Source organism: Anomaloglossus baeobatrachus, chromosome 8, assembly GCF_048569485.1.
Source record: "Anomaloglossus baeobatrachus isolate aAnoBae1 chromosome 8, aAnoBae1.hap1, whole genome shotgun sequence".
NCBI classification, from domain to species: Eukaryota; Metazoa; Chordata; class Amphibia; order Anura; family Aromobatidae; genus Anomaloglossus; species Anomaloglossus baeobatrachus.
Window position 1 is genome coordinate 205,744,476 of NC_134360.1, and position 25,875 is coordinate 205,770,350.

General features: G+C 49.9%; 1 protein-coding gene across 1 annotated transcript in view; it reads right to left on the reverse strand.

Annotated features, from left to right (window-relative positions):
- Positions 1 to 6,946: 6,946 nt before the first annotated feature.
- Positions 6,947 to 25,875, reverse strand: part of TUT4 (terminal uridylyl transferase 4) — a 209,217-nt gene continuing 190,288 nt past the window's right edge. Inside the window, exons 29-30 of the mRNA XM_075320092.1 lie at positions 11,449 to 11,610; positions 6,947 to 7,658 (exon numbers count right to left, since the gene is read on the reverse strand). Of these exons, the coding sequence (XP_075176207.1) occupies positions 7,567 to 7,658; positions 11,449 to 11,610 (254 nt within the window). The 3' untranslated portion in view covers positions 6,947 to 7,566. The remainder of the gene's footprint in view (positions 7,659 to 11,448; positions 11,611 to 25,875) is intronic.

A 25,875-nucleotide genomic window follows, 5' to 3' on the forward strand; every position in this document is an offset into this window, starting at 1 on the left:
ATCGGTTCTTTGATCCATCGAGCCAGGGTGGCTTTGGAAGCCTGCGACCCTTTGCGCTTACCAGCGACAAGGACAAAGAGTGCATCCGAGCGGCGCAGGGGCGCCGTGCGGGAAATGTAGATTCTGAGTGCTCTCACCAGATCCAACAAATGTAGATCCTTTTCATACCGATGCACTGCATGCGGATAAAAGGAAGGCAAGGAGATATCCTGATTAAGGTGAAAAGAGGACACCACCTTAGGGAGAAACTCCTGAATGGGACGCAGCACTACCTTGTCCTGGTGGAACACCAGGAAAGGAGCTTTGCATGACAGCGCTGCTAGTTCAGACACTCTCCGAAGAGACGTGACCGCTACCAGAAAGGCCCCTTTCTGTGAGAGTCGAGAAAGTGACACATCCCCCAGGGGCTCGAAAGGCGGCTTCTGGAGAGCAACAAGGACCTTGTTTAGCTCCCACGGATCTAACGGCCTCCTGTACGGAGGTACGATATGACACACCCCCTGCAGGAACGTGCGCACCTGAGAAAGTCGCGCTAGACGCTTCTGAAAAAACACGGATAGTGCCGAGACTTGCCCTTTAAGGGAGCCGAGCGACCAGCCCTTTTCCAACCCAGATTGCAGGAAGGAAAGAAAGACAGGTAACGCGAATGGCCAGGGGGATACTCCTTGTGCAGAGCACCAGGATAAGAAAATCTTCCACGTTCTGTGGTAGATCTTAGCAGAAGTGGACTTCCTAGCCTGCCTCATGGTGGCCACGACCCCTTGGGGTAATCCTGAAGACGCTAGGATCCAGGACTCAATGGCCACACAGTCAGGTTCAGGGCCGCAGAATTCCGATGGAAAAACGGCCCTTGGGACAGTAAGTCTGGACGGTCTGGTAGTGCCCACGGTTGGCCGACCGTGAGATGCCACAGATCCGGGTACCACGACCTCCTCGGCCAGTCTGGGGCGACGAGTATGACGCGGCCGCAATCGGATCTGATCTAGCGTAACACTCTGGGCCAGAGTGCCAGAGGTGGAAACACATAAGGGAACCGGAACCCGGAACTGCGACCAATCTTGCACTAAGGCGTCTGCCGCCAGAGCTCTTTGATCGCGAGACCGCGCTATGAAGGTCGGGACCTTGTTGTCGTGCCGAGACGCCATTTCGACGTCCGGCACCCCCCAGCGGCTGCAGATTTCCTGAAAACACGTCCGGGTGAAGGGACCATTCCCCTGCGTCCATGCCCTGGCGACTGAGGAAGTCTGCTTCCCAGTTTTCTACGCCCGGGATGTGAACTGCTGATATGGTGGATGCTCTTTCCTCCACCCACATCAGAATCCGCCTGATTTCCTGGAAGGCTTGCCGACTGCGTGTCCCTCCTTGGTGGTAGATGTATGCCACCGCTGTGGAGTTGTCCGACTGAATTCGGATGTGTGTGCTTTCCAGCCACGGCTGGAAAGCTTGCAGGGCAAGATACACTGCCCAGATTTCCAGCACATTGATTTGAAGGATGGACTCCTCTGAGGAGAGTCCTTGACCGTCTGAGAAGGGGGACGTTTCTTCTAGGGACGTCGACTTCCCATCCCATTGGCAAAGAATGCCACATTGGAGTGGACGCAGATGAAACTGCGCGAAATTGACTGCCTCTGCATGAGGCGTGTTAAGGAGTGTGACTGGCCGTGAAGGAGAGACTGCACCCCCGTCTGTAGTGAACGCTGTTTGTCCAGCGGAAGCTTCACTATCGCTGAGGGAGCGTGACACTCCGTGCCCAGATATGTCAGCGATTGGGTCGGTGTCAGATTTAACCTTGAGAAGTTGATGATCCACTCGAAACTCTGGAGAGTCTCCAGCGCTACGCTCAGGCTGTGTTGGCATGCCTCTTGAGAGGATGCCTTGACAAGTCGACCGTCCAAGGAAGGATCACCGAGTGACCCTGAGAGTGCAGGACTGCTCCCACTGCTGCCCTGAACATGTTCAAACTCCGTAGGGCTGTCGCCAGACCGAAGGGCAGGGTTACGAACTGAAGATGCTCGTCTTGAATAACGAAGCGTAGCAAACGTTGGTGCTCTGGAGCGATCGGCACGTGGAGATAAGCATCCTGATGTCTATTGATGCTAGGAAATCTCCTTGAGACATTGAGGCAATGACGGAGCGGAGGGATGCCCTCCGGAACCGCCTGGCCTTCACGTGCTTGTTGAGCAGTTTTAGGTCCCCCACAATCAGATTGGAGGAAAAACTGTGTCTTGTTCCTGAAGAGGAACCGGAATTACCACTCATTCTGCCTGCAGAAGAGCATCGGCTCGGTGGGTAGGTGGGGAAGTTCTGAAGAATCGAGCCGGAGGCCGAGAACAGAACTCTATCCTGTACACGTGAGATACGATGTCTCTCACCCACCGGTCTGTGACCTGTGGCAGCTAAATGTCGCCAAAGCGGGAGAGTCTGCCACCAACCGCGGATGCGGAGAGAGAGAGCTTAAAGTCATGAGGAGACCGCCTTGGAAGCGGTTCCTCTGGCTGCCTTCCTTGGGCGTGATTGAGCCCGCCTGGAATCTGAGCCCCTCTGAGCCTTTTGAGCCCTTTTGGACTAGGACAATTTGGACCTGCCCGAGCCTGGGAAGGACCGAAACCTCGACTGTCTCTCTCGGACAGCATTAATAGGGTAATTTGCAATGCAGACATTGCGAGGATAAGGACACTACCTGCGGCACAGATGTACCTGTGCACAAGACCAGCTGCGCAAGACCAGCTGACATAGCTTAGAGTGCCCATACGGCTGCGAATGCCGGAGCAACCGACACGCCGATAGCTTCATAGACAGATTTCAACCAGAGGTCCATCTGTCTGTCAATGGCATCTTTAAGTGAAGTCCCATCTCCGCTGCAACTATGGATCTAGCCGCAAGCCTGGAGATTGGGGGATCCACCTTTGGACCCTGGGTCCAGCGCCTGACCACGTCAGGGGGAAAGGGATAACATGTATCCTTAATACATTTGGAGAAACGCTTATCTGGTAAGCGTGGTGATCCTGAACTGCTTCTCTGAAGACAGCGTGGCCAGAAAAGTACTCAATGTACGCTTGAGATACTGAAATGGGATTTCTCCTGCTGGGAAGCTGACTCCTCCACTGAAGGAGCTGGGGGAGAGATATCCAACATGCCATTGCTGGACGCTATAAGATCATTCCGCATGGCGTCACCATCCGGTGTATCCGGAGTGAGAGCGGTGTCAGGATCAAAGTCCTGATCAGCTACGTCTGCCTCATCATACAGAGAGTCCTCTGCTGTGACCCTGACTAGTGATGAGGCCGAGTGCCGCCCCCAGCGAGCTCGCTTAGGCTGTCTGGGACCGTCGTCCGTGTTGGACTGCAAGTCACAAGCCGAAACTGCAACACCGTCCCTGTCCATGGACAGGATTCACAGGTGGTTCCTTTGGCCACCTCTAGTAGAGACCCCGGCTGACCAAGTGCTACAGAGGAGCATTGCACACAACGGGGGCCAGTGGAACTTGTCGGTGGAACAGTATCATATGCAGTAAAAACAGCATAGAAAGCCTGTGTTGCTTTTTTGCTGCTGTAGTCTAGCCATCTAGGAGCATATAGCCGAGAATAGCGACCGTACAGTGCAATGTATAGCATACAAGCATAAAGTACAAATGAGCCCTTCAGCACATGCAATATGAGCAGCTTAGAAAGCCTGTGCCTTGGCACCCTTGCTTTTTTGCTGCTGTAGACTAGCCATCCAGGAGAATATCTCCAAGAGTAGCGACCGTACAGTGCAATGTATAGCATACAAGCATAAGTACAAATGAACACTGCAGCACATGCAATACAAGCAGCCTAGAAAAACTGTGCCTTAGCACCTTTGCTTTTTTGCTGCTGTAGTCTAGCCATTCTAGGAGAATATAGCCAAGAATAGCGACCGTACAGTGCAATGTATAGCATACAAGCATAAGTACAAATGAACACTTCAGCACATGCAATACAAGCAGCATAGAAAGCCTGTGCCTTAGCACCTTTGCTTTTTTGCTGCTGTAGTCTAGCCATTCTAGGAGAATAAAGCCAAGAATAGCGACCGTACAGTGCAATGTATAGCATACAAGCATAAGTACAAATGAACACTTCAGCACATGCAATACAAGCAGCATAGAAAGCCTGTGCCTTAGCACCCCTGCTTTTTGCTGCTGTTGTCTCGCCATCTAAGAGGGCATATAGCCAAAAATAGCGACCTACAGTGCAGTGTAAGCTAAAATACAAATGGACACAGCGGTATTTAGTGGGGTCAGCACTTCAGGTGCTGCTTACCGCCCGCCTATAGGCGGGTGTGTGGTCGCCAGAGTCCTGTGGCTGGTTGCCCAGAGCTTGACTCCGTTCTCCAGCTCGGACTGCAGGAATGGCTGCCGGCGTCCTTCTCCAGCTCGTGCGACGAGGGGCGGGCCGTGGGCGTGCCCAAGGCAAGAGCGGGAAACCGGCGTCCCACTGTGTCCAGTGAAGGGGGCTGGAGAATGCAAAGCAGACTCCAGCCCTCGGCGCTGACTTTCTGTACAGCGTCCCGCCTCTCCCCTGACTGGCAGGGCTGGGGGCGGGAACGAAACGGAAACTAGGCCGCAAAGCCGGGGACTCGAGTAATAAGCGCGGCCGTCCTATGTGCACGGCCAGCGCGGAGTCCCCGGCGCACCACAAGTCCCAGCCGCGCCACAGTGTAAAAACACCCAGCAGCGGCCGGCGCGGCAGTTCCCAATACATAAATTCACACAGCAAAGCTGCCGTGAATAATAGCACGAGCGCTCCGCGCTGTTGTCCCCGGCGCACTAGCACTCCCAGCAATGCTGGTGTGCGTGTGCGCGATGTGTACGGGGACACAGAGTACCTTAATGTAGCAGGGCCCTGTCCCTGACGATACTCAGCTCCATATCCAGCAGGTTCTCTGGGTCTGTGGATGGAGCCCGGTCTCAGTGCCTGGAGACCTGTAAGATCCCACTTCCTCAGAGCCCCTCAGGGGGATGGGGAAGGAAAGCAGCATGTGGGCTCCAGCCTCCGTACCCGCAATGGGTACCTCAACCTTAACAAACACCCGACAAAAGTGGGGTGAGAAGGGAGCATGCTGGGGGCCCTAGTATGGGCCCTCTTTTCTTCCATCCGACATAGTCAGCAGCTGCTGCTGACTAAACAGTGGAGCTATGCGTGGATGTCTGACCTCCTTCGCACAAAGCAGAAAACTGGTGAGCCAGTGATCCCACTGGGGGTGTATAGCCAGAAGGGGAGGGGCCTTACACTTTTTAGTGTAATGCTTTGTGTGGCCTCCGGAGGGCAGTGCTATACACCCAATCGTCTGGGTCTCCCAATGGAGCGCCGAAGAAAAATAAAATACAAAAAACAGATACTCACCCTCTGCTAACGTCTCCACTGCACTGCCTCTCCGCACAGCAGATGCAGTAATGTGACACCATCACGTCTGCTGGCACAGTTACACATGCTGATCGGTTGAGAGAGTTGCATCTGAGGGTGCAAATAGCGGTGATATTGGGACGCAGGCATGGTGCAACCCATGGGCCACTATTTTCAGCTCTTCGGCTGCCTCGGTCTGCGGTCCAGACTGGAACGGTCAGAAGACTGGATGTGACCACACTTTGCCCAAGCCAGGTATAGAGTATATTCACATGATACATTTTCTTCTAGATTTCCTTGTAGTAAAGTTTTAGACTAAATATGTACATTTAGGGGAATGGTTACTAGTAATATAGATAATTCTCATCTGCCCTAGCATAACCCCCCCTAACCCCCCAAACAAACTCCTGAACTTCAACACTACGGGGTTGATTTATCCAGAGAGCCCTGGTAAGGTGCGCTATTCTCATAGCGCACTACACTGCTTGTCTAGACAACTCATTTACTTTGTATGATGATCGGCCATGCTACGCAAAGACCTTAGGCACCACAGTGGTTTTCTCAAAGGCAGAATAACTGTTAAAACCAAGCACAATCATTTAGTGCACGACTAGTGTGGCCAAGCAGTTTTGTGCACTTTTCCGCCTACTTGTTTTACATCTACTTGCATCTTCCTATTCCTTGACTGACAGCTATGGCATTGCAGGACCTAGAGGTTGAAGATAGATGGAGAATAATTAGGTGGAAAGGTACACTGAACTGTTTGGTCACACCAAGGGTGCACTGAGTGCCTGTGTCACGCAAGCCGGGTGTAGCAAGTGTGGCGAGGTGCGTTCAGACCTCTGATGCACAATAACAAACACACAAAAAAGGGTTCACCGGGAACAAACAACGGGAAGCCCTGGAACTAGTGAGAGGGGTAGGTGAGCATCTCCTAACCTCACATGCAACTGTCCCTTCTCTCCTCACCAGTCCCTATACAGTCTCCGCAACTGTTGCCGAACAGGAACCTGGGACTTTCGGAAAACCCTATATTACCCCTGACTAGTGAGAGGCAGGTGGGGTTCACTAGACCTCACTCCTGTATTAACAACACACCAGGGAAGTAAAGACAGAGGGGAAATTAAAAACAAAAGGATATAGCCTGAGCACAGGAACTTGACTTGCAGAACTTTCCTCAAAGGCGGCCAGGACACAAATGACTTTGTAAATTCAGCAGGGAATGCTGGGATACACCACTATTTAAAGCTGAAGGTAGTGACTACTTAGTAAGTTGCATCTGATCACTCAGCAAGGAACTGCTTTGGAAAAGCTGCAATAGCAAAACTGGCACTTAACCACTTCAGTGCCAAGAAAAATTAAACCCGTTTAAATGAAGAGCACCAGATGAGAGGCTCCAGTCCAAAGGCTGTTACTGGACTCAACATGCAGGGAGACAATGTTGACAGCCTGTGCTAGGTTTGAACAGTCATTCTCTACTGACAAACTACCTTTTTTAAACAGAGTAGTGTGCCATCTACACATAAAGTAAAAAAGTAAAAAAAACAACCCAGATAATTCTTAAATGATTCCGCTAAGGCATATAAATATTAACCACTTGATTTGGTCTTCTTAATTTTATTAAAAATGAAGAAACCAACTTATCAAATAACAGTTTGGAATTTCAATAATTATTATTCTTCTTAAAAAAAGAAAAAAAAAAAAGAAGTTCTTTACACTTCATGGGACACACAAATTGATAAAATGGCCTCTTTTTTTTAATTGGTACCAAAAATAAGACGTGACTTTAGTTTTAAAAGATTTTTGGCACCTGCTTCAGGCTCAAATAATAAAAGACATTTAAAAAATTACATTCCTTTCTCTTTAAATCATCTGTTCATAACTAAAATATATATCCATTTACAGAGCGCATGAATTAGCCACTTTTGTGTAGAAAATAAAGAGATTAATTTTACGGATTTTGGTTTTTAAAAAAAAAAAAAAAGAAAAAAACAAACTTTTTTTTCTTCATTTAAACATTTTACTTGGATAGAACACAAGGCTCCCCTCAAAATGGGGCAATGAAATAAAAGAATTAGCATCACTCAGAGGAATGATTCCAGTAACGACTAAAAGCTGTATTATTTACAAATGTTACATCATAAAAGTTCTAGCGCCTCCTAGAAACAAAGTCTTAAAAACGGTGGCCGCAAAGTTTTGCTTTTCATTTTTTTTGCTGGATATAACTGGAGTTTAGGTGGGGGCGTCCTTGTGATAAAACTGGGAAATGAGGTCCATTCTGGATTAATGAGGGAGCTGAAAGAAAAAACAAAAAGATAAATGTTAGCAATGGTAGTTCACTTTGAATCAATCCTAGTTCTAGTCTGACCCGAAAATCTAGGCAACCCCTTCCCGCCGCTATTTATTTTTTCTTTTGGGCTTTTGTTTTTTTTCTACCTTTTTTAAGCGTTCTTTTATTTTCCCATCAACAGTCTTATGAGGGCTTGTTTGTTTGTTTTTTTTTTGCTGAATAAGTTGTAATTATCAGTTAGGGTCCCGTCACATGTAGCGACGCACCAGCGATCCGACCTGGCAGGGATCGCTGAAACGTCGCTACATGGTCGCTGGTGAACTGTCAATAGGGCAGATCTCCACAGCGATCAGAGATCAGCCACCAGCGACCCATGTAACAATGGCTCCCTGCTTACTCAGAACGGGCGCTCGTTGGTCTCCCGCTGTCACGCGTGATGCACAGCGGGAGACCAACGAGTAAAAAATGGTCCTGATCGTTTTGTCACGATTAGCGACCTCGCAGCAGGGGCCTGCTCGCTGTCGCTTTTCACACACAGCGAGATCGCTAGCGAGGTCGCTGATGCGTCACAAAACCTGTGACGTTTCAGCGATCTCACTGTGTGTGACGGGGGCTTTAAAGGGAATCTGTCAGCAGGTTTTTGCTATGTAAGCTAAAGACTGCATGATGCAAGGGTTAACACATAGAATTCAGGGATGCCTGTTTTGTCAAGGTCCAATCTGTTATTATGTTTGTTTTTACCAGCAGGCCTTTTTATTGGTCAGAGTACAATGTACACTTCCAGAATGTCCCCTCCTGTGTTTGACACCTCACTGTCAATAGTCAATGTCTATTGAAAGCCTGGCCTCTGCTACATGGCTAAATAAAGAACTCTGACTGTGTCAGAACGGCTGCTCCCAGCGACTTTCACACATCCGGTTTTTGCCGTCAGGCACAATCCTATTTGTGCCTGATGCAACAGATCCGTCACATTTTGTGTAAAAACTAATGCGACGGATCTGGCAAAAAAAGACGTATGTGAAGGACGCAATGCAACTGTAGATTTATTGCTTACCCATTCACTTGATTGTGGGCACCACAGGATACCAAAAGTGTGTGGCTGAATTCTAAGTTTCTGATATGACGGCCCCTTTAATACTGATGATCAGATATCTTATTTATAATCATGAGAGAACATATAGAAAATATACTCTAATTTATCCAACATACACTACTCACAAAAAGTTAGGGATTTTTGGCTTCCAAGTGAAATTTATGGAAAACTTAAATCTTCACGCTACATTGATATCTTATCAAAGTAGAGCATTTAATGAGAAGCATGAAATGGTGATTTCCTCATCCCTAACAATTTTATTTTTAAATAAAAGCCAATAAGAGAGGTGGGTATACCCACCCACCCCCCAAAAAAAAATATATCAGATGTCTCAATAACTTGACATGTCGCCTTGAGAATAAATTACAGCTGACAACAACGTCTCCTGCTGGACACAAGTGGAGTTACTGTCTGCCGAGGCCGGTATCTCACTCTTCTTTAAGGGCGGCCCTGAGGTCATTGAGGTACTGGGGAAGAGAGTTACGGCCTCTACACAGCGACTCAGCTGATCCCATAGGTTTTCTATAGGATTTAGGTCTAGAGAAAGTGCAGGCCGCTCCATTTGAAGTTCCCCAGTCTCCAGCAGCCGTTCCCTAATGATGCAACCTTTATGAGTTGGAGCACTGTCGTCCATGAAGATGACATTAGGCCTGTGCTGTTAATGCAGAAGTACAATGACTGGATTAATGTTGTTATTCCAGTAGTAGGGGCTGTCACTGTACCATTCACACAGCGTATTGTCATTCTGTATTGACTATGGAGACAATAGATATTGGTCTTATGGAGCGCCAGATCAAAGAGGAAATTAATTTATATTGAAAAATTAGACTTTTTTTAATTATAAATGATAGTCCCTTTAGCCACAACGTGTTTCAACAACTACACATTTTCTTCTTCAATTCTGTATTGACTAGACACACCTGCCCATGTAGCGCCCCTGAGGCTTCAGTCGCCACAGGGTACTGCATTTCCCTTAAGATGTAGTACTCATCCTGGGTAAGGAGAGGTTAATCGCTGGTGTTTCTCACATTCACACACAAAACACAGGTGCTTTCCCACCAGGGGGATAGCCTAGGGGTAGACAGGGGGGTGGCCATCACGAGACATGGGACTTTCACGGTCACTAGGACAACCACATGGGGGGCGCGCACCACTTGGGGGAAAGGGAAGGAGCATCTTCACATATAGTCAGTTAGGCCCGGGCTCAGCTTGGGGTGAGTGACACACCTGGGACTTCGGTCCAAACTTCTTTTACCTCACGCTTCTGGGAGCTCTATAGGATCCGCGGCTTGGAGCATACATCTCGGCCCAGGTTCACTACAGCTGCACGGGATTCCAGAGTCTGCGGTGAGTGCAGGAAACACCCGTAGCCCGTTCCACATTCCACCTACAGTGGGATTGGAAGGACCCTGACCAGAAAAGACTAACAGTGGGAACACTGGCGGTAACCTCGAATTGCTCGGGATCGACTGGGGCCCATCACGGCGGTGACTGGCATCTCCCGGGTAAACCAGGACTGTGAGTAAAGAGACCTTGAAAAAGCAGAGACTGTGTCCGCCTGTTCTTGCCATCGCCCCGCACTTCGGCGCCCACCATTACTACTCCCCTCATCATATTCCCCGGGGCCCGCTCCACCTGTGGGGAGCAGAAACATCTTAGCTGCTACGACCATCAGCCCCGGAGGACAGCCACAGCAGCGGCGGCTAATTTACTGGCCGCGTACCGCAGGTGGCGTCACAAAATCAACCTCCACTATTATCATCCCCACACCCTCTTTATTGAACACCTCATGGCCACGAAACCGGGCAAGGGCCACCCCATGACATCCCCCTAACCTGACATCACCTGCCCAGTGAAGAGTACTTCAACCCCTTGCCCCGTGGGTGCTACACCCACACTTTAATACCACCACCACCAAAGGATCATCTGGTGACAACAGAGGCTGATGCTTAGTGCTGTCCTTGACGTCTCAACATCGTTGGGAGTCATCATTTCTTCTCATCATGAAATGACTTTCATCAGTGACAGGCACTCAGGCCACTGGTCCCTCGTTCAGCATAGACACCTGTGCCTGATGGTGTGGTCAGGAATCCTTGCAGGTCGTCTAGCACGCAGACCACACTGATGTAAATGGTTTGAATGGTCTAACGTGACGCTTGGGTGTATCTCACCTACCTTAAATGTGCCTGGAGTTGTGTGTCATTCATCATCCAGTTTCGAAGAACATTCTTCACAATGAAGCGGTCATCAGTATGGAATGTGGCCCAAGAATGTCACTTCTCTTCCTGTTTGTGACTTTCAGTATCTCTGTACAGCCTGCTGATGACACTCTAAGCTCAGTGGCCACTTCCATCTGAGAACATCCAGCTAGAAGCCTTACAATAGTGCGGTTAGGTGTCATCTTGGTCTCATGATGTAAAAATGTGAACAGCATGATGAGGACTGTTTAATATGAATTCTAACTGAACCCCGAAATATCTTGGGGCGATTCATGGATCAAACACCTGTTGTGAATTTTGCCAATAAGCTCCTTGTTTAGAGAACAGCAAGTTGTGCAAAAAGTCCTGAAACGTTGGACACGTGCAGTCAAAAGTTCACCTGAGGGCATTATAGGGTCATCCGAAAGTTTCACCTGAAAGCCAAATATCCCTAACATTTTGTGAGTGGTGTACATGTTTCCTAAAACTAGTCCTTATCATTACCTGGAGGATAGTAGGTCTTGGAATGAAAGCCGGCCGGTGCCTGTTGTAGGAAACTCTGATGTAAGCTATAAGGCCATGATCCAGGAATCAGTGGGTAATGAGCAGGTGCACCGCGCTCCCAAGGTCGTGAGGGCTTCCCAAACTGTCCTTGAAATCCTTGCTCTAGTTCACAAAACAAGACACATAGTCCAATTATTAAATGCATCCACAAAGCCTCTTGCATCCATATGGACATCGTATAATAATCACCATCACAGGATGTGTACTGCCCTATTCTCACTGAAGTCATTTTTTACTTCTAGTCCATTTGCATGTTCTCACCAATCATTTTGCTCTACTATTTTGTAATATGTTTAAACTTAATGTCTACCATTTAAATCATTTTTTCCTTTCCCCCCTGACAGCACCACACGAGAGAGGGATCCGCCCCACAAGAACAGGAAACCTACTGAATAAAGGGGCATCACGTCTTCCCCACATCATTTGGTTTCCTGTCCTTGTAGGGAACCTACACAATATGCGTGGGGTGTGCTGGAAGAGGCGCAACCCAATTACGAGTGTGCTGGCAACATTAGATGAGTCTGTGCATGCGTAGGGTGTGCGGATGGAGGTACGCCCCAACGACAAGCATGTCAGCATCATCGGCCGGGTCTGCACATGGACGCACTAGCAATTACAGTCAAAGCAGTGTGCAGGGGGAACATGCTGAAGCGACTTCTGACCCAGAAGCGATGATCCATTTCCAGGGGTTCCGGAGGAGGAGCTGGCTGGAAGTAGCAGCGGTTGTCTGGTCATGCATTTAAAAATGCCCGAGAGTGGGTTATGCACCGGCTATCCTTCTAGCTTAGATAGGAGGATCAGCAACTGCGGAAACCACCTCAGAAGCATAGCAGAGGCAATTGCAACATTGTCCACGGCAGCGTCAGGACAGACATAGCAGAGGCAGGCGCACTAGTAACATCAGAAACAGAGGAAGCAACAGTAAGACCAGGCAGAGGAGTGGAGTGGATCGGGATGGATCCACAGCCTTCAGGAAACATCACTAGGTTGATTTGATCCTGCCTCCAGATCCGGTACACTTATTACGTCTGCAGATGGTGAGTGATTTTTATCAAAGTCCAAAGTAGGAAGCTCTTCTTTTTTGTTTTGTTGTTGCTCACTAGAAAAGGTCTAGGAAATGTTCCATGAAGTTTAAGAATAAGGAGTGTGCAGTCTGCAGAAGTAGTTTACCCAGTTCATGGTAGAAAAGGCTGTGTGCAGCGTGTATCAAGCAGATCATATTCGAGGAATCCCCGACCTTTGCTATAGACCTAAGATCAGTTATTAAAGCTGAAGTCAAAAATTCCTTAAAATTTGAAAGCATCAAAAGGATAAACAGAAATCTAGGCCCAGGGTAGTGTCCTCTGGCTCTAGTGAGTCCACTCAGTCAAAGGGTGAATGTGAGTCAGATGTTTCCTCCTCTTCTTCCTCTGATGGCGTTGCAGAGGGCAAGCCCTGCTCCTCTACTGATGACACGGACACTCTGGTCAAACCTGTAAGAGTCACCATGGGCATCACTGAAGTTAAAATGCCAAGATCAGTGCAGAACATTATGTTCAGGGGATTGGTGCAAAAAAAACAAAAAAAACAAAAAAAACAACCCATCACACATTCCCTGTTAATGATAAAATGTAAGCCCGTTTTAAAAAGAGAATGGGGTAGGCAAGAGAAAATAGGTTCATTGTCCTCTTCATCAAAAAGAAGGTACCCCTTTGAGGATGAGGAGACAGTCTTCTAGAGTGATGTTCCAAAGATGGATGTGGCAGCCGCCAAATCGTCTTCAGAGATCTTCACTGCCTTTTGGGGATATGGGATCCCTAAGGGATCCCTTGGACAGGAAGGCTTTTTTCCCTTTTTAGGTTTCCTTTTAGATACAAATACACAGACGTGTTTCTTACCAAAGGAGAAGAAATACAAGATATTATACCTAGTTTCAGAGCTATAAGCAATCCTTCTATGTCGCTCCAAAAAGCGAGGTCTCCATTAGTCCCCAACTTTGTGCATCCCAACAGTTCCGTGGGCTCAATTCCTCACCAGACAACTACAGCAGGCGGTGCTTTTCGATGAAAGGAGGGCAAAAGGGAGTTTAGAAGGAAGATTAGATCTCTCTTCAGTTGCACCCGAGGCCCTCACATGATGGTTAATTGTGGAGAACTTATCAAAAGGGGTTCCATGGGTAATTCACGCCACAGAATTAGTAACCACAGATGCAAGTCCGAGAGGCTGGGGGAGGCTCATCTGCAGGATAGCATAGCCTAAGGGACTTCGTCATCACAAGAGATAAAGGGTTCCTCCAACTTAAAGGAACTTCTGGAGGTGAAATATGCGGTGAAGTACCTTCTTTCAATTCTCCAGAATTGACATGTCCGTATCCTCTCAGACAACGGTCGCGTAAGTCAACTATCAAGGGGAACAAGATTGAAATGTCTGATGACAGTAACAGAGGATATCTTCCAGTTGACAGAAGAGCACCTGTTATCATTGTCGGCATTGCACAGAAAGAGGAAGGAAAACGTCAGGGCTGGCTTCCTAAGCCGCAGTTTTCTGATCCAAGAGGGGGGAGGGGGGGGGGGCTTTAAATAAGTCTTTTAACAGATAGGGGACATATGGGGACTTTTAACTATAGATCTCTTAGAAAACAGAACAAGAAAATAGGGAAAGTTCAGTTGCTTAAGTCCCAGAGAGAGGTCTTACGAGGTTGATGCGTTCCAGGCTGTGTGGGACTTTGATATGGCTCATGCCTTTCCTCCTCTAATGATGATGCCAGCTGTCCTGAGAAAGATCCAGAAGGAGGGGTCAAGAATTATACTGATACCCCCCTTCTGGCCCAAGAGGCCGCGGTTTTATTGGATGTGGCTAATGTCGCTCTCCAATCTGTGGGTCCTTCTGGATATACCAGATCTCCTTAGTCAGGGTCCGGTCTGGCATCCACAAGTGACGTGGCTGCATTTAACAGCCTGGAATTTGAAAGGTTGCTTCTAATCAAGAAGGGATTTCCACCTAATTTAGTTTTTACCTTGCTTAGAAGTAAAAAAAAAAAACACAACAAAAAACGATAAGCATTTATGGTAGGACCTGGAGGAAGTGCCTGTCTTTTGATGGGGGTTAGCCAGGTGACGGGGTCCTTGGTAGGGTCTATCCTAGGATTCCTTAAAAAGGTGTTAGACTTGGGCTAGCGACCAGTACTTTCAGGGTGCAGGTATCAGCTTAAGGGCTTTATATAATTGTGATCGCACAGACAACAGATGGATTTCTAGATTTATCAAGACATGTGATAGCGGTAGGCCGGTCCATATTTCTAGAGTGCCTCCCTAGGATCTGAAGGTAGCTGAAGGCTTTAATGGGGGCTCCCTTTGAACCCTTTAGAGTCAGCGACAATTAAAAACCTTTCCTTGAAAACAAAGCTCTAGATGATGCTGAACTAGGCCCGTAGGGTTAGTGATATCTAGTCCTTATGAGAGGATCCTCCTTTTATGCAGGTGCTTGATGTTAGAGTAGTTCTAAGACTCAACACGGCCTACCTTCTGAAGATAGCATCTAGATTCCATAGAAGTAAGGAAATTATACTTGCGCTAGGCAGAATAATTTTCACACCATAGAAGTGAGAAGGTCCCTGTACGTTTTAAAGACCAAACCCTGGAGGAAGAGCTGGTTGCCATTTATCTCCTTTCAGGGCTCTAGAAAAGGACTAGTGGCCTTGAAGGGTTCTATAGCAAGGTGGATGAGAGATGCTATTAGCCTAGCTTACTCTGCTAGTAATATTTCAGTCCTGTAGGCATTAAAGTCCATTAAAATAGGGCAACAAAGCGGAAGCATCGATTGACCAAATATGTGACTTAGTCTTCACCTTCAACCTTCTATAGACACTATAGATTGGATTTGTCCTCTTCTAATGACCTCTCCATTGGAAGAAGGGTTCTGCAAGCGGTGGTCCCTCTCTACGGGATTTATATTCTCTCTAAAGCTCTCGTGTGGTGCTGTCATGGGGGAAAGGAAAAGACTGAATTACTGACTGGTAATGGGATTTTCCAGAGTCAATGACAGCACCCTTATATTCCCCACTTATCACTGGCTTGGGTACGCACCAATGTTTTTTTTTTTTGTTTTGTTTCTTTGTGAGGGTGTGTATTCTATTAGTTTGGGCCATTTTTTGGCGATGGTGTGTATATATAACTATGCAGGAGGTCTTCTCATGCTCTGTAACCCAACTGATGTGGGGGACAGGTGCCTTCCTTTTATTTAGTAGGTCTCCTGTCCTTGTGGAGTGGATCCCTCTTTCTCATGTGGTGCTGTCATGAGCTCTGGAAAACTCAGTGACCGGTAAGTAATTTTGTCTTTTTCCTACAGAGATCAGTATTGTGCTGATTATCTTTATAGTGGTTTCTGATCAGGAGATCCAAATACATTACACAAAAACGTCCCCTGATGATGGCTAAGAGAAAACAATTTTACGGTAAGTACACAAAAATCCGTTTTTCTCTGACGCATCATTGGGGGACACAGGACCACGGGCCGTCCTAAAGCAGTCCATGGGTGGGAAACATAAAAGAAGACAACACAACCCAAGGACTAGGAACCAGTCCCAGACAGCCTGGAGCGCCTACTGAGAGAGGTGCTCTACTGCCGTTTGCAGAATTTTCCTACCCAGATTTGCCTCAGTTGAAACCTGGGTATGGACTCTGTAATACTTTGAAAACGTATGTAGGCTAGACCAGGTCGCAGCTTTACACACCTGTTCCACTGAAGCCTGATGCCGAATGGCCCACGAAGCGCCAACTGCTCGCGTGGAATGAGCTTGAGTTGCAGGCGGTAGACTTCCTGGATCGCAGAGCGAATCCAGCGAGCCAGAGTCGCCTTTGAAGCTGCCTGTCCCGTCTTAGGCCCCTCAGGAATGACGAACAAAGAGTCCGTTTTCCTAAAGGGGGCTGTCCTGGATATGTAATATCTGAGAGCTCTGACGAGGTCTAACGAATGCAGAGACCTTTCCACCCTATGAACTGGGTGTGGACAAAATGAAGGCAGAACAATGTCCTCGTTCAAATGAAACGGGGTAAGAACCTTTGGAAGGAAATCCGGAAGGGGGCGCAGAACCACCTTGTCCTGGTGAAAGATCAGGAAAGGCTCGCGGCAAGAGAGTGCTGCTAGCTCTGAAACCCGTCTGATGGATGTAATTGCCACCAGGAATGTTACCTTCCAGGACAGAAGAGCAAGGGAGGATTCCTTGAGGGGTTCAAAGGGAGACCTCTGGAGACCGTCCAGAACGAGGTTGAGGTCCCATGGGTCCAGCGGCCGTTTGTACGGGGGAACTAGATGGAAAACGCCCTGGAGGAAGGTCTTGACTTGCGACATTGGTAGAAGATTGAGAGCGCTGAGACCTGCCCTTTAAGGGAACTGAGAGCCAACCCCGCTTGCAAGCCAGACTGTAGAAAGTCGAGAATTCTGGGGATGGCCAGAGGCATAGGCTGGACGTTAGTTTCTCTGCACCATGAAAGGAAGATTTTCCACGTACGGTGGTAAATGCGGGATGAAGCAGGCTTTCGGGCGCTGATCATGGTCGAAATTACCTGCGGGGGAGAATCCCGCTCTTGTTAATACCCAGGTCTCAATGGCCATGCCGTCAGCTTCAGGGCTCTGGAGTTCTGATGGGAAATGGGCCCTTGGGTCAGCAAGTCTGGGATGTCTGGAAGGCGCCACGGTGCGTCTGTGAGCATTTGTACTAATTCAGCGTACCAGGCGCGCCTGGGCCAGTCCGGTGCTATCAGTATCACCGGGACTCCCTCTGCCTTGATTTTCCTGATTACTCGCGGCAGCAGGGGTAGAGGTGGAAATATGTAAGGCAGGCGGAAGTGGTGCCAGGAGCAGACTAGAGGATCCGCGTCGATGGACTGCGGGTCGCGTGACCTGGCTATGAACGCGGGTACCTTTGCATTCAACCTTGAGGCCATTAGGTCCACGTCTGGTGTGCCCCAGCGAGTGCAGATGTGTAGAAACACATCTGGGTGGAGAGAGCATTCTCCGGCGGCCAGGCCTTGGCGACTTAGAAAGTCTGCTGCCCAGTTCTCTACCCCCGGTATGTGTACCGCTGATATCACTGATCCCGTCGATTCAGCCCAGCTGAGGATCTTGTGGGCCTCGAGATAAGCCGCTTTGCTGCGGGTGCCCCACTGCCGATTGATATAGGCTACAGCTGTCGCATTGTCCGATTGGACTCGAATCTGACGACCCGCTAGCAGAGGGCAGAACGCTCTGAGCGCAAGGAAGATCGCGCGGAGTTCAAGGGTGTTTATGGGTAGGGAAGACTCCTGGGGCGTCCAACGTCCTTGAGCAGTGTGGTGCCGGTACACTGCTCCCCAGCCTAGGAGGCTGGCGTCCGTGGTCAGGACCAGCCAGTTCACTGGGAGAAAAGATCTCCCCTTCGATAGGGATGAGGACCGAAGCCACCAGCGGAGTGCGTACCTGATTGAAGGCGTCAGGTGAAGATGTCTGTCCAGGGCGAAGGGGCTCTTGTCCCAGGCCGTTAGAAGGGCTAGCTGCAGTGGGCGGAGGTGCAGTTGAGCAAAGGGTACTGCTTCCATAGCCGCCACCATCCTGCCGAGCACTTTCATGCTGAATCGAATGGAGCGAGACGGAGGACGTAGAAGGCAGCGTACCGCTCGTTAAAGAGCGATCGCCTTGTCCTGAGGGAGAAGGATCAAGCCCTGACGGGTGTCCAGGGACATGCCCAGGAAGGTGATGGATCGTGATGTGACCGGGGATGATTTGTCCAGATTCACTAGCCACCCTAAGCGAGATAGGGTGTCCACAGTGATCTGTACGCTGGTTGATGCAAAGCGGAGGAACTTTTGGTAATCTGGGGCGATGGGTATGTGCAGGTACGCGTCCTTGATGTCTATGGATGCGAGGAATTCCTCTTCGACCATGGATGCAATAATGGACCTTAGGGACTCCATTCTGAATCTCCGTACGTGCACATGCTTGTTTAGGTGTTTGAGGTCCAGGATGGGTCAAACTGACCCATCCTTTTTGGGGACCACAAAGAGGTTGGAATAAAAACCCCCGAACTTCTCGTCGTCTGGGACAGGTATTATCACTCCTGCTGTTAGAACCGACTCGGGGGTTGGGTCCCTAAATTCTATGTGCTAACCAGAAGACACAAGGTCTCGCACCCATTTGTCGTCTGAGGCGGCAGCCCAGATGTGTTGAAAGAGCCGCAGTCGACCTCCTCCAATGAGTGTGTCTTCCGGGGCGCTGAAGGAGTCATGAGGGGTGAAAACATCGTGGCCGAGTCTCCCTAGTCCTGGACTGTTTCGGTCTAGGCTGCCATGACGAAGTAGGTTTCGGGAAGAGCTGAGAAGGTCGGTCCCTGCGTAGTCCGCGGCTGGTGGCGTGGACAGCACAGGGTGTCGACCAACCAAATGAGTTCCGAAAGGAGCGGAACGAGGACTGTGGACGTCTGGTGAAGGACGTCCTGGACTTCAGCTGGGGGAGAGAGGTACTCTTTCCTCCCGTGGCGTCAGAAATGAGCTTGTCCAGACGTTCGCCAAACAATCGGTCTGGAAAAAAGGGGAGGCCCGTGAGAGACTTCTTGGAGGCAGAGTCCGCTCGCCATTGTCGGAGCCAGAGAGCTCTACGGATGGCTATGGTATTTGAGGCGGCAAACGCTGTGCAGCTAGCAATGTCCATGGAGGCCTGCATGAGGTACTGCGCCGCAGTGGCAATTTGAGCTGTTACCTCTGTGAAGGTATGAGTGAACTGGGATTCCTCAAGCGAAGTGTTAAGGGATTCTGCCCAGACCGAGATCGCCTTTGCGACCCACACAGAGGCAAAGGAGGGCGAGAGGGAGGAACCCGCAGCCTCAAAAGCAGAGCAGGCAAGGTGCTCCACCTGTCTGTCTGTCGGGTCCTTGATGGAGGAACCATCGGGTAAAGACAGGAGCGTCTTTGTGGTAAGGCGGGAGACCGGGGGGTCGACCGAGGGCGGATCGGCCCAGCCCTTAGGGGCAGGTGAGGCAAAAGGGTACCGGGACTCCATAAGTTTTCGGTTACCGAAGCGCCTGTCAGGCTTCTCCCTTTGGTTTGTGAGTATATCCTGAAACTCAGGGTGATCAGCGAAAACGTTTTGGGGTTTCCTTGCCCTCTTAAAGGATGGTCAGTGGTAGTGGATGGGGGATCCTCCACATGCAGAGTTTGGTTGATTGCTGCTATAAGAGAGTCTATTGCAGTTTGATCATCTGGGGAGGCTGAAACCAAGGAATCCTCCTGGTACAAACAGCATTCTCCCTCCTCCAGCTCTTCAGAAGCCGTGGAGCGTGTGGGAGAGCCTGCCCTGTGTGCTCCCGAGGGAGAGCCCGCTGGAGACACCCAGCCGTGTGCTCTTTTTCTGATCCCTGCAACCGGTGAAGCATGTGCCCGGATTACCTCAGAAGGATCCTCCATAAGGGTATCCTCAGGCTGCGTTCCGTCCAGGGACCCAGAAGGGTGTGGAGGACGACATTGCATAGCCAGCACCAGGTTCTGTGACAGTTTTTCCATGGATTGGGACAGAAACTGTGCCCATTCCGGTGGGCTGGGAGCACTAGGCTCTGGGCTGACGGTTGTGGCGGCGGTGGTGGTGGCAGGGGGGTCTTGGAGGGCTATAGGGGTACAGGACTCACAGAGAGAAGAGGTGTGTTTACGTGGTAGCTCAAAGTGGCAGGCAGTGCAGGCTGAATAAAAGATAGACTATGTGAGCCTTAGCCCTCTTAGTGCTTTTTGAATTCTGCATGTTCCTGATAGGAGTATGCTAGGAGGGGGAGCAATGCTCAGCAGAGCTACAGTGACCAGCACCTTACCAGAATCAGCCGATGGCTGGAGATCTTCCTACGCTTTCCTGGGGGGTGGGGCATATCGCGGCCGCGAGGGGGCGGGGCTTAGCGCTAAAAGAGCGCGAAGAAGTAGTCATTGTGCCCCCCCCCCCCCCCCGCACTGTGGGTAGTAAAAAACTCCGGGAAAGGAGCTTCTGATAGTTTTCCTCCCTCTCCCTCTAGTCAGCACACAGTCTGTCACTGGTGGTTATCAGCCGGCTTTTCTGCTAGATCAAATACACAGAGCAGATAATAAACAGGGTGAGTCCCTGAGCTCTGTGATTCTCTAGCCACCCCCTCACCCCTGCCACCAGAAATTATCTGTGTAGGAGTTTGCAAAAAGGAGGGACTTCCCCTCCAGCCAGCAAGCTAGGGAAAAGTTAACACTGTGTGTTCAGGATTCCTGGGGCTCTCTTCCTTGCATTAGCCAGGGACTTTCTCATAATAAATACTGTATATTCAGTCCTGTGAGCCTTTCCTGCACAGCCTTTTCTCCCTTTGTCTGGGAAACCAGTCAGAGGGGGGATCTCAACTAAAACACTGCTTCAATCCAGGCAGTGACAATAGCAGAGTCAGTTTGCTGTATCCGGTCACAACGGTGCCATATTCAACTAAGAGCCTGCAAAAAGGGGCTGAGGAATTGATGCCATATTCAATTCAGAGACTGAAAAGAGGGGCTGAGGAATTGTGCCTCTGCCCTGGGCTTTGGAAAATCGGTGTCTATGGAACCAGTCGTCCAGCCCAGGATCCAGCGTCGCGGGAGGGGGTACGTGTAGGCAACACTTCACGTTCCCGCCCGTTGATGGTAGTGGGAGATCGGTCCCAAAAGGAAACAGTCGCCCTCAAAAACTAAGAAACCTTGAAAGGAAGTGCCTCCTATAGACACTAAGCTAAAACTGAGACTGCCTGGCCCGGCCAGGGGGTGTATACTGCAGAGGAGGAGCTATGCTTTTGCATCTACTTAGTGTCCTCCTATGGATAGGCAGCATAACACCCATGGTCCTGTGTCCCCCAATGAGGCGTCAGAGAAAATAAAATTTAAAAAAAGTTAAAACTTTAGCAAGTTTTAGCCACCACTAGAAGGAGCCTGAGCGCTTACTGTATACTGGATATTATGGCTTTCATATCCGCCCTGTAATATGGATAGGGCATCAATATCTAGTCAATATTTGGGGATCAATATCAAAGCATTGCAGCTCAGCCCTATTTATTTAGAAAGAGCGGAGTTTCTCTATTAAAGTGAGTGGCTTGGATTTGGAAGAAAGCAGCCACTATTTTCTAAATTAAAATATTACGCTGTGTGCACATGGTGCGTTTTTGCGGCTTTTTTTTATTGCAGATTTTCAGGAATCTGCAAAGAAATCCTGATGCCAGGAAAGTCTATGAAAATTCTGAACTGCTTATGCACACGTTCAAGATTTTTTTCCCTGCAGATTTTGTGGCAGAAAAAATCTGCAGCATGTCAATTCTTTTTGCGGTTTTACCATTGAAAGTAATGGAAAAAGAAGGGAATTTTGTTACTTACCGTAAATTCCTTTTCTTCTAGCTCTTATTGGGAGACCCAGACGATTGGGGTATAGCTACTGCCCTCTGGAGGCCACACAAAGCACTACACTAAAAGTGCAAGGCCCCTCCCTCTCTGGCTATACCCCCCCGTGGTATCACGGGTACTCCAGTTTTAGTGCCAAAGCAAGAAGGAGGAAGCCAACAACTGGTTTAAACAAATTAACTCCGAGTAACATCGGAGAACTGAAAAACCGTTCAACATGAACAACATGTGTACCCGCAAACAGCAAAAAACAATCCCGAAGGACAACAGGGCGGGTGCTGGGTCTCCCAATAAGAGCTAGAAGAAAAGGAATTTACGGTAAGTAACAAAATTCCCTTCTTCTTCAGCGCTCTATTGGGAGACCCAGACGATTGGGACGTCCAAAAGCTGTCCCTGGGTGGGTAAAGAAATACCTCATGTTAGAGCTGCAAAACAGCCCCCCCCTACGGGGATGTCACTGCCGCCTGCAGGACTCTTCTACCTAAGCTGGCATCCGCCGAAGCATAGGTATGCACCTGATAATGCTTGGTGAACGTGTGCAGACTCGACCAGGTAGCCGCCTGACACACCTGTTGAGCCGAAGCCTGGTGCCGTAATGCCCAGGACGCACCTACGGCTCTGGTTGAGTGGGCTTTTAGCCCTGAAGGAACCGGAAGCCCAGCAGAACGGTAGGCCTCTATAATTGGTTCTTTGATCCATCGAGCCAAGGTGGCTTTAGAAGCCTGCAACCCCTTGCGCGGACCGGCGACAAGGACAAAAAGTGCATCGGAACGGCGCATGGGCGCCGTGCGGGAAATGTAGATCCTGAGTGCTCTCACCAGATCTAGCAAACGCAAGTCCCTTTCATACCGGTGAACCGGATGAGGATAAAAGGAAGGCAATGATATATCCTGATTAAGATGAAACGAGGATACGACCTTAGGGAGAAACTCCGGAATGGGGCGCAGCACAACCTTGTCCTGGTGGAACACCAAGAAGGGAGCCTTGGATGACAGAGCAGCCAGCTCAGACACTCGCCGAAGCGATGTGATCGCAACAAGAAACGCCACTTTCTGTGACAGGCGAGAAAAAGAAACTTCTTTGAGAGGCTCGAAGGGCGGCTTCTGGAGAGCCACTAGTACCCTGTTCAGATCCCATGGATCCAACGGCCGCTTGTACGGGGGCACAATATGACAGACCCCCTGCAGGAACGTGCGCACCTTAGGAAGACGTGCTAGACGCTTCTGAAAAAACACGGATAGTGCCGAGACTTGCCCTTTAAGGGAGCCGAGCGACAAGCCCTTTTCCAACCCTGATTGCAGGAAAGATAGAAAAATGGGCAATGCAAATGGCCAGGGAGACACTCCCTGAGCAGAGCACCAGGTTAAGAAAATCTTCCACGTTCTGTGGTAGATCTTAGCAGAAGTTGACTTCCTAGCTTGTCTCATTGTGGCTACCACTCCCTGGGATAATCCTGTTGACGATAGGATCCAGGACTCAATGGCCACACAGTCAGGTTCAGGGCCGCAGAATTCTGATGGAAAAACGGCCCTTGAGACAGCAGGTCTGGACGGTCTGGAAGCGACCACGGTCGGCCGACCGTGAGATGCCACAGATCCGGATACCACGATCTCCTCGGCCAGTCTGGGGCGACGAGTATGATGCGGCTGCAATCGGATCTGATCTTGCGTAGTACTCTGGGCAAGAGTGCCAGAGGCGGGAATACATATGGGAGGCGGAAGTGCGACCAATCTTGCACCAAGGCGTCTGCCGCCAGCGCTCTTTGATCTCGCGACCGCGCCATGAATGCCGGGACCTTGTTGTTGTGCCGAGACGCCATTAGGTCGACGTCCGGCACTCCCCATCGGCGACAGATTTCCTGAAACACGTCCGGGTGAAGGGACCATTCCCCTGCGTCCATGCCCTGGCGACTGAGGAAGTCTGCTTCCCAGTTTTCTACGCCCGGGATGTGAACCGCGGATATGGTGGATGCTGTGTCCTCCACCCAATTCAGAATGCGCCGGACTTCCTGAAAGGCTTGCCGGCTGCGCGTCCCTCCTTGGTGGTTGATGTATGCCACCGCTGTGGAGTTGTCCGATTGGATTCGGATCTGCTTTCCTTCCAGCCACTGTTGGAAGGCCAGTAGGGCAAGATACACTGCCCTGATTTCCAGAACATTGATCTGAAGGGTGGACTCCTGCTGAGTCCACGTCCCCTGAGCCCTGTGGTGTAGAAACACTGCTCCCCACCCCGACAGACTCGCATCTGTCGTGACTACTGCCCAGGATGGGGGCAGGAAGGATCTTCCCTGAGACAATGAGGTGGGAAGGAGCCACCATTGCAGAGAGTCCTTGGCCGTCTGGGAAAGAGAGACTTTCCTGTCTAGGGAAGTCGTCTTCCCGTCCCATTGGCGGAGAATGTCCCATTGAAGTGGACGCAGATGAAACTGCGCAAAGGGAACTGCTTCCATGGCTGCCACCATCTTCCCTAGGAAGTGCATGAGGCGCCGTAAGGGGTGCGACTGGCCCTGAAGGAGCGATTGCACCCCTGTCTGTAGGGACCGCTGCTTGTTTAGCGGAAGCTTCACTCTCGCTGCTCGAGTATGAAACTCCATGCCAAGATACGTTAGTGACTGTGTCGGTGACAGATTTGACTTTGGAAAGTTGATGATCCATCCAAAAGTCTGGAGAGTCTCCAGCGTAGCCTGTAGACTGAGTTGGCATGCCTCTTGAGAGGGTGCCTTGACAAGTAGATCGTCTAGGTAAGGGATCACCGAGTGTCCCTGAGAGTGCAAGACTGCTACCACCGCCGCCATGACCTTGGTGAAGACCCGTGGGGCTGTCGCCAGACCAAATGGCAGAGCTACGAACTGAAAATGGTCGTCTCCTATCACAAAACGTAGAAAACGTTGATGTTCTGTAGCAATTGGCACGTGGAGATAAGCATCCTTGATGTCTATTGAGGCAAGGAAGTCTCCTTGAGACATTGAGGCAATGACAGAACGGAGGGTTTCCATCCGGAACCGTCTGGCGTTTGTTGAGCAGTTTTAGGTCCAGAACAGGACGGAATGAGCCGTCCTTTTTTGGCACCACAAAGAGATTGGAGTAAAACCCTCTCCCTTGTTCCTGAAACGGTACAGGAACCACTACTCCCTCCGCTCTTAGGGAGTCCACCGCCTGCCGCAGGACATCTACACGGTCTGGGTGTGGGGAGGTTCTGAAGAACCGAGCTGGAGGACGAGAACTGAACTCGATTCTGTACCCGCGCGACAAAATGTCCGTCACCCACCGGTCTTTGACCTGTGACATCCAAGTGTCGTAAAAGCGGGAGAGCCTGCCCCCGACCGGAGATGCGGAGGGAGGGGACTGGAAGTCATGAGGTAGCCGCTTTGGAAGCGGTTCCTCCATTTGCTTTCTTGGGGCGTGAATGAGCCCTCCAGGAATCTGAGTTTCTTTGCGTCCTCTGAGTCCCTTTGGACGAGGAGAATTGTGTTTTGCCCGAACCTCGAAAGGACTGAAACTTCTGCTGCCACTTTCTCTGCTGAGGTTTGCTTGATCTGGGCTGGGGTAAAGAGGAGTCTTTACCCTTGGACTGTTTAATGATGTCAGCCAATGGCTCGCCAAACAGTCTTTCTCTAGACAAAGGCAAGCTGGTTAAACATTTTTTGGAACCAGCATCTGCTTTCCAGTCCTTTAACCACAGTGCCCTGCGCAAAACTACCGAATTGGCAGACGCCATTGAGGTGCGGCTGGTAGATTCTAGGACCGCATTGATAGCGTAAGACGCAAACGCGGACATCTGCGAGGTAAGGGACGCCACTTGCGGCACCGCTGGATGTAAGATAGCATCCACTTTCGCTAAACCAGCTGAAATAGCTTGTAGCGCCCATACGGCTGCGAATGCTGGAGCAAACGACGCGCCGATAGCTTCATAGACAGATTTTAACCAAAGGTCCATCTGTCTGTCATTGGCATCTTTAAGTGAAGCGCCATCTTCCACTGCAACTATGGATCTAGCT